Source organism: Aspergillus luchuensis, chromosome 5 (assembly GCF_016861625.1).
Source record: "Aspergillus luchuensis IFO 4308 DNA, chromosome 5, nearly complete sequence".
Lineage (NCBI taxonomy): Eukaryota > Fungi > Ascomycota > Eurotiomycetes > Eurotiales > Aspergillaceae > Aspergillus > Aspergillus luchuensis.
In genome coordinates, this window is record NC_054853.1 from 6,002,824 (window position 1) to 6,018,231 (window position 15,408).

General features: G+C 48.3%; 7 protein-coding genes across 7 annotated transcripts; 3 read left to right on the forward strand and 4 right to left on the reverse strand.

Moving 5' to 3' along the window:
• Positions 1 to 758: 758 nt before the first annotated feature.
• On the reverse strand, positions 759 to 1,082 carry AKAW2_51975A (uncharacterized protein; the record flags this gene model as incomplete). Its single annotated transcript, XM_041691963.1, has 1 exon — positions 759 to 1,082. One exon carries the CDS (start codon positions 1,080 to 1,082, stop codon positions 759 to 761), a length of 324 nt encoding a protein of 107 aa, XP_041545396.1.
• AKAW2_51976S (Zn(II)2Cys6 transcription factor) lies at positions 949 to 2,476 on the forward strand (the record flags this gene model as incomplete). Its single annotated transcript, XM_041691964.1, has 2 exons — positions 949 to 1,086; positions 1,154 to 2,476. 2 exons carry the CDS (start codon positions 949 to 951, stop codon positions 2,474 to 2,476), a joined length of 1,461 nt encoding a protein of 486 aa, XP_041545397.1.
• A 225-nt stretch (positions 2,477 to 2,701) lies between these two features.
• Positions 2,702 to 3,755, reverse strand: AKAW2_51977A (RTA1 domain-containing protein; the record flags this gene model as incomplete). Its single annotated transcript, XM_041691965.1, has 3 exons — positions 2,702 to 3,342; positions 3,393 to 3,485; positions 3,536 to 3,755. The coding sequence occupies 3 exons, from the start codon at positions 3,753 to 3,755 to the stop codon at positions 2,702 to 2,704; spliced, it is 954 nt and encodes a 317-aa protein (XP_041545398.1).
• Positions 3,756 to 5,028: 1,273 nt separating this feature from the next.
• Positions 5,029 to 6,029, forward strand: AKAW2_51978S (peroxidase family protein; the record flags this gene model as incomplete). Its single annotated transcript, XM_041691966.1, has 4 exons — positions 5,029 to 5,143; positions 5,209 to 5,449; positions 5,522 to 5,793; positions 5,854 to 6,029. The coding sequence occupies 4 exons, from the start codon at positions 5,029 to 5,031 to the stop codon at positions 6,027 to 6,029; spliced, it is 804 nt and encodes a 267-aa protein (XP_041545399.1).
• A 318-nt stretch (positions 6,030 to 6,347) lies between these two features.
• AKAW2_51979A (uncharacterized protein) lies at positions 6,348 to 8,069 on the reverse strand (the record flags this gene model as incomplete). Its single annotated transcript, XM_041691968.1, has 2 exons — positions 6,348 to 7,757; positions 7,815 to 8,069. 2 exons carry the CDS (start codon positions 8,067 to 8,069, stop codon positions 6,348 to 6,350), a joined length of 1,665 nt encoding a protein of 554 aa, XP_041545400.1.
• Positions 8,070 to 8,327: 258 nt separating this feature from the next.
• On the reverse strand, positions 8,328 to 11,057 carry AKAW2_51980A (5'-methylthioadenosine/S-adenosylhomocysteine nucleosidase family protein; the record flags this gene model as incomplete). Its single annotated transcript, XM_041691969.1, has 3 exons — positions 8,328 to 10,269; positions 10,330 to 10,787; positions 10,842 to 11,057. 3 exons carry the CDS (start codon positions 11,055 to 11,057, stop codon positions 8,328 to 8,330), a joined length of 2,616 nt encoding a protein of 871 aa, XP_041545401.1.
• A 167-nt stretch (positions 11,058 to 11,224) lies between these two features.
• AKAW2_51981S (uncharacterized protein) lies at positions 11,225 to 14,493 on the forward strand (the record flags this gene model as incomplete). The annotated part of the gene is made up of 3 exons (XM_041691970.1): positions 11,225 to 11,483; positions 11,542 to 12,253; positions 12,312 to 14,493. The coding sequence occupies 3 exons, from the start codon at positions 11,225 to 11,227 to the stop codon at positions 14,491 to 14,493; spliced, it is 3,153 nt and encodes a 1,050-aa protein (XP_041545402.1).
• Positions 14,494 to 15,408: the final 915 nt, after the last annotated feature.

Consider the following 15,408-nt stretch of genomic DNA (forward strand, 5'->3'; position numbering starts at 1 on the left):
TTGGTGAGACCAGTGCTTTTAGCACTTTCCGGTCTATGGGTTCGATTGTAGTTGCCGTTGAACATGATGCAAGGGTTGAGCGCGTACAGTTGGTCGTGTGTGGTAAGCAATTCATACTGCTCATGCCAAGGGGTTGAAGCAAGCACCGGACAAAACCGGAAACTTTTGCAGGAGTCTAATTTCTGAAATTACTCTGTAGTCTAAGGCCCTGGACGCCGCCTCCTCATCTTTCGAATAAACTCTCATAACTGTTTTTGCTATTATGTATACGATAATATTACTGGTGTATAGTAATAACGGTGATACAGGTATCCAATTAGGGTAGTTTAGTAAATTCTGTAAGTAAGACTGAGCATTTTTGAGAATATGTATTGATCTCATAATACAATATAAATATAATAAGACATCTAGAAGAGAGCAGAATCTTTCGAGCACTAGATTCAGTCATTAATTGTGTTTGAGATAACTAGAAGTTTCTCGTTAAATACCATCGAGTATTAAAATTGGTAAGAAAAATATAGAGTTTGATAGGATTTCTAATAATAATGATTTTCAATGAAATATAATATGTCCAACTAGTTTTTAAACCCATTACACTCATAATCGATCAGATATATAATTGATCAAGTGGTTCGAGGGATATGCCAGAAGGAGGAAACAGAGACTGAGAGAGAATCATGAAGTGGCTTCAGGTCTCGTGACAACCGCCATTCACATCTTGCTGGTAGCAAGCGCTAAGATTACCATATGATAATTGACTATATCGTGGCCATCATGTAACCATCCAGATTCTTAAATGTGCCCAAGATGTTACCCCGGGCCAAAGTGTGGGTCATCAGATTAGCCAAGTTTGATCCACTGGCACAGCCACCAGGCTGGCGCGGCCCTCCAGGCTCCAGGGCTGCCTGAGATGGTCCCTCGAGACATTTTCCCATCCAAACCAGCTCCATGTTCAACTCGATAGCAGTGCCACAGAACAATCCCGCATCAATGGCAATCAGCAGGCTGGACCAGCGTAAGGCCTCGCGTCGGTCACACCAGAAGTCGCGGTCAGGCTGCCGCAACTGCAAAAGACGACACATTAAGGTTTTCCGCCCCACCTCCCGATCCTGTATGGTTATCTGAAGAAGCGCAATGTTAACGGCCAATTCAGTGCGATGAATTACGACCACAATGCTCTAATTGCATGAACCACTCAGTCAATTGTGATTACTCTGCTTCAACCGGGATAGACAGGCAATCGCTATCAGCAAGAGCCTCCCGGTCTACATTACCAGCAAAGCCGGACCGCCTCATCAACTGGATCTTCGTCCCATCTCTCTATCAAAGCCCACCGAAAACCCCAAGTCCTGACTCTATTGCCAGATCAGTTACCCCAACTTCAACTAGCGCTCAATATTCCCCGTCTTCATCCTCCAGTCGGTCAACTCCCTCGCCATCCTCTTTCCAACCCATCCCCGCCCCTACAACATTTGACTTTCATGACTTCACCCTCCACCACCACTACCTAACCTCAACCTGTTACACACTCGCCGAAGATGACGGCAGTTTTCACTTCTGGCGTGATGAAGTCCCCAAAATGGCAATCTCGCATCCCTTCATCCTACATCTGATCCTGGCGCTAGCTGGGCTGCACAAGGCCAGGGTCGACACAGTCGACACCGACAACACATTTTCGAATCCCGGAGCAAATGATTCCTGGCTAGTAAACAGAGCAGAGCATCACTCTGCAAAAGGGCTAAGTGAACTATTGTCTCTTCTCGCTCATGTTAGCCCCAACAACATTGCGGCAGTGTGGGCGGGGGCCACCATTTTGTGTTTTCTGCCTATGGCTCGGGGTCCGCGACCGGGTGACTATTTGTTCTTTTCGATTGGCACTGATCATGAAAGCATGGTACAGTGGCCTTCTTTGGTGAAAGGAGTGAAAACACTTTCTGGAATGTCGGGTGATATCAAGCCTCGGGGGGACAAATGTGGCTCATCTCGAGTTGATCAAGGGGGCATGGCGTCAGGAATAAACTACCGGGGATTGTTACAGGCCTTGAGGGAGCGGATTCTTCTGCATGGCAAACAGCGCGGAGAACTGCACGCCCGGGAACTGAGCGACTGTTATATTAATGCCATTGCTATGTTGGAGCGCGTGCTCGATGAGACGCATGGGGAAAAGCAAGATGGGGAAGAGAATAATACTGGCAGGTTGGCGATGATTATATACGATTGGATTTGTTGCTTCGAGCCTGCACTGGATGCCTTCCAGAACAAAGACCCGGTAGCAATGATACTGCTGGCTTACTTTCTCGTGCTTATGAAATTACATGACGGAGTGTGGTTCGCTCGGGGCTGGGCGGAGCATATTATGGGGGGTATTGAGGAATGCTTGGGTCAAGATGATCGTCGGTGGCTACAATGGCCGATGAAGCAGATTGGAATGCGCAAGGATGCAGGTAGTAAATTCTATGCAGCGGAAGAAGAATAATGATATAAATCAGCCACCCCCAAATTAAGCATTGAATCAATTTGTTTCCAACACGAAAACCTCCCAATATTGGGTCTTTCCATAAAAGACGCCAGGCCTAATCATCACGGCATCAATTATACCGAGATCCGTTGTTCGCCGAATCATGCTCCGTTCCCAGCAATCCTAACTTATCTCCACAACTGTCTACCTCCAAGTCCTCCAAGACTAGTGTCTGCTCACTAATCATAGGTACCGAGTTCGCCCGCATTTCAATTCTTCGCAGCAGTTGCCCCGGATGAAAAGATTAAAAATAATAACAGCTGGCACCATCATCGCCCCATCCAACCCAATCAACAATTTCTCATTCCGCATCGTTGAGCTCGTCCAGCCATGTAGCAGTTCGATGGTACGATAGATACTCCGGATATATATCAACAAAACCGAGAAAACCATGGCCGAGAATAAAGCGATCACTACTGGCATGTGCGCATTACCCCGGCGGCAGGGCACTTCGCGGCAGAACACGCGCCAAGCAAAATCAGCTCCAAGTGCAACGAAGACTGTTATAGCCACAAGTTGGAAGATGATGCCGCCGACCATGATATGTGTTCCGGTTGACTGAGACAAGGAGGAGGAGGAGGAGGAGGAGGAGGAGGAGGAGGAGTCTCTGGCGCTCACCGAGCTGGTACTGGAGCTCGAACCCCCACCGCCAGCTCCTGATGAAGCCATTCCACCGCCTGCTGCCTGGACGACTAACGAGATGATATCGCAGGTGCAAAATATCCAGAGGTAGAGCTTAGGGGAAAGGATGGACGATTGGGGGCCAAATATGCGGATGAAGCGGGCTAGCAGGACGTAGATTCCTGCGGTGAAGAATGTTGGTGCTGTCGACGGATGTTAGATTTGTACCAGTACCTGAATTGGGGTATCGCACCTATGATAAGGGTGGTAATTTGCATGAGATATGGTGTCTGAGCATAGGGACATTTAGCAGACCAAATTCGGGCTGCCCATCCGAGAATTTCGACTGCGTTTCAGTTAGCATAAATAGAACAGGCTTTGTGATTGTCCAAAGACCTAAGCATCCTAGTGAAAACACGGAGCACCACCAAGTTCGAAACCACACCATTTGGATGGCATGGCCTAGCATCGAAGCGCCGAAGAGGGCTACAAAGGTAGAGGCTGCGGCGAGCGAGGGCACATAGCCGTATGAAGTAGAGACGCCATCAACATAGGCATGGCACGTGTCGCTGCCGTATTTCTGTGTTTCTGAACTCCCGTGGCCTGATGCACTCATGATTGTAGGAGAGGAGGCGACAAATTAACGTAACTTAGTAGTTCAATCTGAGTTGATTCGTAAAGCTAAGCGAGCTGCATAAGTCAGTGATAAATACTGGCAATTTTTATAAAGAAGTCGATCATAGTATTCGACTGGACGCTATATCACACAATATTTATACGGAAATCCTATATTTCTTCTCTTCACTCCTTTCGCGTTATGCTGGGCTATGGCTGCTAACACTTAGTCACAGCTTATGACTTATCCCCCTCTCGAAACATGGTAGATGCTACCCCTATGGTATGAAAATATATTCCTTGAAGAATCTGATGGTCAATATCTTCAGTTCGTGGCGTTCCGTGATAGCTGTCTCAAAAAGGCAAGTCTTTTCCCTAAATCGGTCCATCGTATTCGTGAAGTATCACACTAACCCTAATCTGGACCGCGCCGGTGGCTCGGCTGCCGATCCCTTGGCACGGGGCGGCCTAATGCCTCCCGCATTTTCGAAACCTTGTCCCGAATAATAACATCTTATTTCGATCAATCACAGTATTCTGATGCCTTAGCAGTGGAGCTCGTTCCAACTCTTGTTTGCCAAATTGCCAAGATCCAAACACCGCATCATCCTCCTATCAGCTGTCACTCATATCAAAACAGAATATGACCGCCTGAATCCTACGCAGGCTGTCATCTTCCCACGGGACGTTATTTAGGCAGCAAGACTGTGACAGTTATAGACATGTAGGTATGTAGGAATGCAACCCTGCTGCTATTATGGTGTTGACAACCATTGAGCATGCTGCAGCACTGCTCGGGACGAGTGATTACATCACAGCAAGTTCTTGGCATCAGGCGTCCCAGCTCGTTGTCCACGGGTACAGCGGGTTTGGCTTTGCGTAGCATTCCATAGCTGCCAGTGTAGCCAATCATCGTACACTTGATGCATCGCAACGGTGCCCACCGCCGTGCTCGTATACATCCAGTCCAAGATGGCTAGCGACTTGCCTATCCAGGGCTGTCATCGTGCCCCTCACCAGATCGGAGCCATCTGAAACTTGCTCCATCTTCACGCATGACTGGCTTACAACTGCTACTCCACAATCATAAAAATAGCGCTGGCGCCATTTCTTCAAGGTGACGACGGCAAGTAATATACCTGCATTTGTAATCTACTAACAGCTCGGTCCTAGGCCTACATCCAGATATAAATTCCTCCAAATCCACATCCTGGAAACAATCTTCCAGAATTTAGAATCGAATCAGCTCTGCTATTACTACCACTACCTCCATAATGAAGACAACCCCCCTACTTTTCTTCGCCGCGGGCCTTGCCCAAACCCATGCATTCCCATCACAAGGAGGAGCACCGCACCCACTACCCTGGTCCCCTCCAGGCCCAAACGATGGTAAGCAGTCCTGTCTAATCCACGATTCTTCCATGCTTCAAGCCATCGTTAACATGAAATAATAGTCCGCGCCCCCTGCCCAATGCTCAATACCCTCGCCAACCACGGTTATCTCCCCCACAACGGCAAGGACATCACTGAGCAACACACCATCAACGCCCTCTATAACGCCCTCGGCATCGACGCAGAACTCGCCACATACCTCCACCAGGAAGCAGTCACCACCAACCCAGCCCCAAACGCTACTACTTTCTCCCTCAATGATCTGAGTCGTCATGACATCCTCGAACATGATGCTAGTTTGAGGTATGGTTTTTATCTCTCCGCCCCCCCTTTATATCACCATTTACACTCATCTCACCATGTATTCTTTGATAGTCGTCAGGATGCCTTCTTCGGCGACAACCACGACTTCAACCAGACTATCTTTGACGAGACCCGCTCATACTGGACCTCTCCCATCATCGACGTGATGCAGGCTGCTCTGTCCCGCCAAGCACGTGTGGATACCTCTATGGCTACGAATCCGAACTATACCATGTCCGAGCTGGGTGCGTCGTTTAGCTATGGGGAGACGGCGGCGTATATCATTGTTCTTGGGGATAAGGAGAATGGTTTGGTGAATCGGTCGAGGGTGGAGTATCTTTTTGGTAGGTTTAGTTCTGTTGGAGTTGAAGTGGTGGTGTGCTGTGCTGACTGATGGTTTGCAGAGAATGAACGTCTTCCGTTGGATCTTGGGTGGACTCGTGCGAAGGAGAATATCACGTTTGATGATTTGAGCACGATGTTGAATAGGATTGTTAATGCCACCGGTGGTGAGAGTGAGTTTGACAGGGAGTTGGCGAAGAGGGGTGGGGTGCATGTTGGGAAGTGGAGGGGGTACTAGGTGGACTTTGTTCTGGATGTGTGGGATAGGAGTGGGTTGGATGTATGGTGAGTGTGTATCGGTGTGATTAATAGTGGGTATTAACTGGCCTTTGAGTCGTCCCTCTTGCTGTCATGATTGGCATATACGAGTTGTGTCTGTATGAAGAGCTTTGCTTGGAATATTATTTTTGAAGAACATATTATCGTTATCATTTACTGCTTTGGGAAAATTTTAAGTCCTAATTGGATGGTCACTGATGTTCCACTCTATTAGTTGCCCGATATGCTGTATCTGGAAAATGGCATGCACCGTCGATAGAGCTAAAATTATCACAGCTCACGCCATCCTTTCAAACCAGATCTTCTCCCCCAAAACGGACTCCAAATCCAACCCCAAGCTCTTCGCTACTCCCTGCTCGTCAACATAAAACTCGGCCTTCGTATAGTCTGGTCCCACAGCCTCGGCCTCAGGATTATAGGACTTGACGACGAAGAATTCTCCACTGACATGCTCAAACCGCATACAACAGCTCCCCACACGGTCTCTCAAATCAACAACCAACTTGTCACTCTTCTCACACACCTTAATCACCCCGTATCCAGGATGCGCATATGTCCCTGTATATGCTCCCAGCGACAACGAAAGTGGTAACCTCATTTTCAGGTCCGGATACAACCGTGCTATTACACTTTCGACACTCTCGTTGTACATCCGTTCCATCTCTTTAAGCTTCTCCCCTAGCTTCCTCACATGGGTCTCTCTTTCGGCTCCGCTCTTCCCCAGCAGCTGATCGATGAGGTACAAGAACAAATCCAACTCTGCAATCCTCGCGTTCTGTGTATTCCCCATCATAGCAAACGCGAAGCCCTTCGCAGGCAAAAATCCAACCATTATTCCAAATCCAGCCCAGCTACCTGTGTGCCAGTATAATTGTTCTCCGTGGTAGTAGTCTATGAACCACCCCATGGTATAGAGATGGTATGCACCGGGCGGAGCGAGCATATTTTTCCAATCAGACTCAGCAATGACTGCCCTGGGTAAACGAAGTGCTGTGTGCCCCTCTTTCGAGATAGGCGGTGCCTGGTAGAGCATAGCGCGCAGCCACTTCGCGTAATCCATCACGTTAGAAACCATTGAACCAGTTCCGGTGATTGGAGCATAGTTGATATATTGCTCTTCGTAATAGGTGTGTGTGTCCGGATTCCAGGTGTAGCCCTTGACTAGTCTCTTTGACAAGTTCGGGTGCTTTTGCACTTCGGCAGTGGAGAAGTATGTATCGTTCATGTCAAGTGGGTCCCAGATTCTTCTTTTCAGTGTCGTTCCGAGGCTCTCCCCGTTTATGTGTTCCAACAAATATGTGGCAGCCATGAACATATGATTGTTGTAGTTGAATGTGGTCCGTGGCGGAAAGGCCAGTGGTAGCCATCGAAGCCTGCGGACCTCGGTGCGCAAAGTCTCATTCGGATGAGCGAGGTTGATGGAAAAGAAGTGGCCTGGGAGCCCACTGCGATGCGATAAGATGTCTTCAATTGTAGTGTTGGTGGTGGCAGAAGGAGTAGAAAGAACAAAGTCGTCACGGATGATGGAAGAGACGGGCGTAGACCAGGAGATTTGGTGCGGAGTGGACTGGCTGTCGTCGATCGCTAAAGACATTGCGGCGGCGGTGAAGGCTTTGGTTGTGCTGCAGGTCGTGAAGAGAGAGTTGGTGGTCATGGGTGTGGAGGGAAAGGAGGCGTAACCGTAGGCCTCAGTTCACTGTTAGTATAGTTCTTAGGTCAATGGCAGTTTGGACGGTGGTGGTACCTTTGCGTAGGTGCTGGAACCGTGCACAACCGATACGGTCAGGCCTGGGATGTGCCATTCTTCAAGCAATTTGTCGACGAGAGCGTCGAATTCTGGAGTGAGTGGATTTCTTTCGTGGCGGAGAACCATTGCTTTGGAGTCTGCTTGGATCTGGGTTGAAGGCAATGAGAGATGGGATGTGGGAGGAAGTGAGATGAGCGAAGATGCAGAGAGTGAGGAGTCAAGTTGCACCGGGGTCCGTGGGTAGCCCGGCATAGCTGGCTAGCACTAATTCCCGCAGATAAGCCCCGAACGGCCGCAGGAAATCAATACTAGTCTGCATCAATACTTGCTTTTGCCGCAGAATGCATAGGAGCCTCCTTGATCAGAATCTCCAGTTATCCCAGCTAGATCGTTGGTTCCCAATACGGTTACTAGTATATCCCGAACATCAGAGAGTGAAAGCTATTATGATCTGAGTCTAGCAATCATTTATGTAGGTTTTGTAATTTATACCTACATACTCTGACTCAATTAAAATGGCCACCTATCGAGTAAAGCTTTCATGCAGGCTGCTCCTGTCGCTGCAGCATACGGTTGCCATACTTTATTCTTATGGCTGTCGGCATAGTCACAAACACCCTTCACCACTAGACAAGGCAGACTCTCCCAGACCCCTGCACCCTCCATTTCGAACGCTATCACATTATGACGCTCAGAGATGAGGTCTCTGTCTTGTCCAGATTTCATGACAGTATCGCCCGATGCAATGAGCCCTAGGTGAATTGCCGGAGAAGGAGGATCCCCCTGTGTAAGTGCAGCCTGGAGCCGCATCCGTTTCACAAGGTTTTCTTCCCCGCATCTCAGTTCATGACACGATAGATCAAACACCTCGCCGCATATCATAGTATTGGTCGAGTCTGCGCAGCTGATGCAAGTAGTGCTGCCACGGTGTTTATGCTGATAGCTTGGCTCGTATAGTTTGTCTTGTTCAACTCCTGGATATCGACCAGTGTTATTGCCAGGCTTTTCATTCATAGCTCCCATATATTCCGTCATTTTGTTCGAAACATGCTGTTGTTCTAGGGTTGTCTTTAACTTCGAAAGGAAACCTCTTATATTGACGATGGGCCGCCCCAGCCCATCGGCAACCGATGCTTTAGGCAGAAATGCCCCAGGAATCCTTCGCCCGAAATCATGCTGGATAATCCCATCACTGACTACTATATCTCCGAGAAGGATTTCTTTGTTCCCCTTCTTATATGGGACGCCGCCACAGATTCCGACCACCAGGGCGAGCTTAATGTTCGGATAGGTTGACCGTATTGAAGAGGATGCTTGAGCCGCAACACTCTTTCCCATACCCGGAAGATGTACCAATGCGGTGTTATGGCGACCCATTCGACCGAGTGTGTACGTGTTCGAGTCTCCCGGTGAATTCCTATACAGGCCGATGTCTTCAAATCTTTCATCAAACAGGGCACTGACCGCATTAGCCTCTAGCGGCAAAGCACAGAATATTGCGACCGTGAAATCTGCTTTATGGGGGAATTGTGAGGCATTGGAAGTCTCTGGAATAACATGGTGAGCGACTGTGTTGAGCGTTTTCGCGGTAGGAGCGCCCGGGATACCCAAGTTATTTTGAAAGGCTTCAAACAATCTCTTCAATGGGGAAACAACTTTATCGTATAAAACGTTCTGTCGGGCCGTTATCTGCTCTGTATACCCGTACTGTTGTATGGAGTCGCCACCAAATAGCTCAGGGTTGAGACAGTTATTAACAGCCTCCTCGTACATAGGATGCACCATGTCCTTCAAATTGCTTCTGTGCGCCGTTGTCCACGCCCACGTATAGTAGTCGTTAATCGCAGTTTCGCTGAAGGGGTGAGGGCATTCTTCACTTGTCAGGGGCTGCTTGATGGCAATTTCGATAAGAAGAACCCCTAATGCTAGAATGTATGGATATTGGTGCATGAGGTTATCGGCATTATAGCGGTCCGTAGAAGTAACCACCGCTCGGGCCATGTTTGCTGTCAGATATGGATGTGGCTTTCCAATATCTGCCAGGCCAGTTTTCTCAGTTAGCAGTTGAATGCTCCCGTGAGTCCAGGGTGCCATCATCCACGCTGAACTGTAATACTGCCACACGGACTTGGCAATGGTATAGGCTAGATGAGACTTTCCCTTGTTCGAAAGATGAGGTATTTGTTTAAGCCATTGCCCTAGTGAACGTCCTTCGATGGGGAAAATGCCACGGGAGGACTTAGGATCAGGTGATTCGATCACTTGCAGCACGTTTGATTGAATACAAAACTGAACAGGCTTGCCAAGGCAATTGTCGATCAACTTGCAGAATTCCCCCCGCTCTAGCCGTCTCAATCTCCGGGATAAGAGCGAGCTATTGCGTTTCGATGATAATAAATCACCATATGTGGATGCGAACCCAACCTTCTTGTTCTTCTGGACATTAGTCTGTCTGCGCAACTCCGTCTCGGCCGTTAGTTGTGTTTACTGCCAACCGAGCCTTTTGTCTCACCTTGAAACTTTCACAATCGACGCCTTCCACGGCACGAATGATGAAGTGCTCGTAGGTGGGAAAAGCTTGGCCTTGAAGGCGAGCTCAAAGGAAACATCATCGTCACCGATTTGATTGTCAGTACTCAGTCGCAGTCGAGTCGATTCCAAGTGAACAGTGGGGCAGCCACATTCAGCGTAGGTCTGTAACTGAGTGTAGAGGATTTGGTTCAGGTACCCCGAGTATCCGATGTCGCTATCGTCCTGATATTCCTCCGTATATAGCGGCTCCGTCTCGTCCACCGTGAAACCGTCGGAAATCAATCGTAAGAGAGCATTGTATTCTGGGCTATGTCGGACAAAATGCGTCAGGCTTTCCTGGGTCTCTCTGATTACAGTCTGTCCAATATTGCTCGTCGACTTTTTATAATCTTCGATTCTGCCCAGAGCCCGAAAGCGATCTGCCACATTCCGCGACGTCTGAATAGTGGGTTAGTGCGCAACGTAAGGGTTTCACGTATGAGAGAAACCCACTGAGCACGCTTTATCGATAATCTCGAATATTTTCAACAATCTTTGTCGCACAAGGGCTGTCTGGCTGATAGCTGGGATCTGCTGAGATAAAACAAACAGCTCGCATCCCAACGTACCGTAAGCGTTATCACGCGTCTGTTTTCCTATAAGAATAAGTTGCGTGCTGACCCACGGCAGAACCTCACAGCCCAAGTCCAATACATCGTCCTCGTCCATGAGGCATGATAGAACTGTATTGGTGCGACATAAGAGCGAGGATGTTTTGTTGAAACAGTCAGCGGGTGCGGGGTAATTAGCCAGCACGTGTCGAGCTAAGCCCGAATGGAGAAAGCAGAGCCATCAGTGGTGTTGGTCGAAACCCCCCATTTCATAGTCACCAAGTTATGGCAGACCAGTCTTCCATCTATGAGGCCACCCTGGCCTGTTACCAGGTCTTTCGAGGCTCGGCTGCTGTTCCTGCTCTCCAAGAATGGGCAGAGAACTGTTTAGCCGACTTGAAGCTGTGGGCAAATGGAGCCGGGGCCTTAAAAGTCGGAAAGGCATCCCTTGATGCTAGTCTGACCTCGAATCCGGACGCAAGGGATTTCGTGGTAAATCTATTAGGGATGCTGCAAGTCTTTGTAGAGCGGTGCGTTGAGACAGGTATAGCCAAAACATCCCTTTGAGCAGAAAGGATCGAGAGTGAGTGACTTCTTACTAGGAGCGGACGGGCACGGCGATGGGTTAAACCAAGCCATGCAGGATGTAAAATCCATCATAGGCCAATTGAGTCGAATCACGACTTCGATTCGCAAGGCTGGCATCAATGCACGCATCCAGAAGGCCGATGCTTCTTACGACCCTGGCCATCCGCAGGTTGAGGCTTTGAAAAACCATCTGCAGCTGCTGTTACTGTTACCGTCAAGACCCAGAGATATTGGCACTCTACAGGCAGAGACGTCCTCGCACGGAGTGCTATTGGTCTCGTCCATAGATGGCACTATAGTGTCTGAGCCGCGGTCTTTGACTGTTATCCAGCAACGACTCATTGAGGCAAACCTGAAGCGGAGAAACCGATTCTTGTATGCTCAGCGTCACGCAATCAAGCTGTCCGACAGGGAACCCGCCCCAGCAAAGTCGATACCCACTTTTCGAAAAACGCCACAGCCACTCATTCTCAATGCCACTGCAAGGTCAACGGACGAGCCTAAACTTCCCACAGTGTATAGTACAACGACCGCAACCGAAGTACAAGATCCAATCCCGTTTTCGACCCGAGATAGTGCCCAACCAGCGACTACTATCATATCTGCAATCAGCTCTCGTGTGACGTATCCCAAGCCTCCCCAACTGAGACCCGATCAAAATGTCTTCCAATGTCCGTGCTGTTGCCAGACATTACCAGCTTTCATAAGCAAAGGGAGTCAGTGGAAGTATGTATTGATTCCATGAGCATCACGATGAATGAATGCTAATCATATGGCCACCCAGAAAACATCTCTCCAGGGATATTCTTCCCTACACATGTATTCTCGAAGATTGTCCTCTCCCTGAAAGAAATTACCATACAAAGGATCTTTGGCTGTCGCACATGTCCACAGACCATGGCAGCTTTCCTCATTGGGTTTGCCTCGCCTGCAATGAGTCGAGCGAGCGACCAACGTTTTACGAAGAATCGGCATTCACTAAACACTTAGATGAAACGCACTCAACGGGTATCAAGCCCCACCAAATACAGATGTTGGTCTCTGCCTGGCGTCGGAAAACACCAGTCACAGTTGGATCATGTCCGCTCTGTGGGCTGACAGACTTGGATGTCGAGGCCGTTTTGAACCATGTTGCCGAGCACCTGCATTCATTTTCGCTCAAATCTTTACCATGGGCGCCAGGAGACTCTGAGTCTAATTGGGACTCATATGGAGGCTATTATGAAGATCATCCTTATTTTGATACAGCAAGATCCGAAGATACACGAAGATCGGAAGACACTGGAAGTGTGGGATCAGGATCTATTGATCCTTTTGACCCACTGGACTATCTGCCTATTAAGGAATACGACGAGGAGCCAACGGAAAACAACCAATTGACAGAAGAACGAATTCACTGTCTTTCGGAGGATCCGGGTACTAGCCAGGATATGATGGGTGTGTTTTTAGCTAGCATCGAGAACGAAGATCCTGTAACGGCACCCTTTCAAATGCCACCATCGCCAGCTAGCCCTGATAGCGGTCTATCTGTGGACGTGGAAGAAGTAGGCCGGGTCTCTGGATCCCATCATCTTCCATCATTATCACTCACAGTACCTACGGATTCTGATGATGACTCTCCGGCCGTTCGACCGCCACTGCCAGCCCCATCTGACAGCGAACCCTCCACAGATGGAGAGGATGAACACCAAGATTCTGCATCGCATAACCCTCCGTCATCATCACCAGCCGAATCCGGTTCATATTCTAATGATGAGTCTGCACCTCCAGGCTTCCAGTCATCATCAGTGGCCGAGGAAAGGTACCTGTCACACGATTCGTCACGATTTATTAATCTCGATGAAACTCCGCTCCACAGAGCTCTGAAGGCTGATGCTGCCATTAAAGCCGGAGCAGTAGCTAATGGATTCTCTTCATTTTCTGCGATGGTTCTTAGCCAACCCAGTCTCCCACAGGATATCAATTCCGCCAGCGAATCACTGAGTACCAGTATTGTCCTTTATAATATAAACCATTTTCAAGATTCATTGGACACGCTTTTTGGGCTGTGTTCTAACTGGGTTTCCCATTTTTCGGAACCCTTCATCAATGTGCTATGTCGCTCACTCGATAACCTGCATCCCGCAAATAATCGTGATCGATTCCGCGACGCCATACTGAATGGATCCGACGTTGATGCGCTTCTTGCTGACCCTATTCACCGGCGACAAATCTTCTTGTCCGTCACGACGACTATGATCTGGGAATTCATATTTACGCGGTATCTATTCGGCTTGGAACGGTCAATACGCTCAGAAATCAAGCGGTTAGAGAAAATATTAGGGCAGACTCTGACACAGGAAGTAGTCCATCGCTGGCGAGCCACGACGTTGAATTTCTTATCCCAGGATACCGAGTTGCAACAGCTGCAAGAGCGTGATATTCAAGCTATTTCACTTACTATTATCGATACACTGATGTCTATCCTATCGGAAAGGAGTCCTTATAAGCCTCGACTGCGCGAGGAGCTCGACGAGGTATTACGCCTTGCTGTGAAACTCTCTGTTGAAATGCGTACGCAATTGGCAGAATACATTATGCTACCCCCTCTTCAGCCAGAGTATGACAGCCAAGGCAACTTGACAAGTCAGATCTTCTTCAACGCCTCGTTGATGCATGATGAGAGTAACGTGTATGCATCAAATGAACAGGCAGAAAGTGAACAGGCTGTTGTTCACTTAGTCCTTTTCCCTTTGGTAGTGAGAAAGGGCGATGACGATGGCAAAGGAGACGAAGAGGTGGTTGTTTATCCAGCTCAGGTCGTGGTATCAGACATATTAGATAGTGGTAGACCTCACCCGTCGCCCTCTCATGATACAAGAGATGTTTCTGCTGCAAACGACGAGGCGGATTATGATTCGGACAGGACTTCGGCAGGTAGCGCTCCAAGTCAAGTGTCGGTCGATGTTAGAGGAGTGCCACTTTAGTTGCTACTATAGCTAATCATGAAGCCGACATGTGCGCGCAAAGCACTTATTACTTCTACAAACACGAATTCTGTATCACCCTCGAAGTAGTCGTCCCTTGGTTATATTTTATAGTAGCAGACATCTCATCTTAAGCCTTCATGGAGATATTTTCTCTTCTCTTTCTTCCTTTTCTTCTTCCTCTTCTTCTTTCTTTTCTTTCTTTACTTCTTTTTTCCCTTCTATTGGAACTGTACCCTACAGAGTTCATGACTTACTAAATTCCTTAACCAATCAAGTCTCATTCCTGAAAAATACGAAGCCCTGCCTTTCCACATAGTACATGACTTTGTCACATTGGCGTCATATCAGTCTTGTTCCAACTCCCAACGAGATCATGCGAGAGCAGGAGCACCATCGGCTCGTGGATGCAAATATGCCTTAGTGGGCAAGGATTACCTTTTCTGGACCCTGACAATGCCTTTCATCGCGGCCGCTATGATGTCTGTCCCACGTGGAGTGCAATTCCAGTAGATATTTGTATAGTCCTGTCTCGTCATGCAATATCAATTACTTAATACTGTCTGCAATGTTCCAAGTTACTACCAGAAACTGTACTCTTGCTATGACTGAAGCAGCATGGCATCCGCACTTTAAAAGACCATAGAGACTGACGAAAAGACTGCCTCCCCCCGTACAAGCAGCGTCACTAACTTCAACGAGAAAGCCCTACTTCACAAATTAGACTATCGTCTCCTCCCACCACTGACAATTCTATATCTCTTATCATTCCTCGACCGCAGCAATGGTACCCCCCTTTTCCTTCCTCGTACCAGATAAAAGTCCCCAAAATCTAACCATAATTAACTCTGATCAATAGGTAATAGGTATATAAACCTTGGAAGAGTATTCGAAACATTCCTATTCTTCAATGAT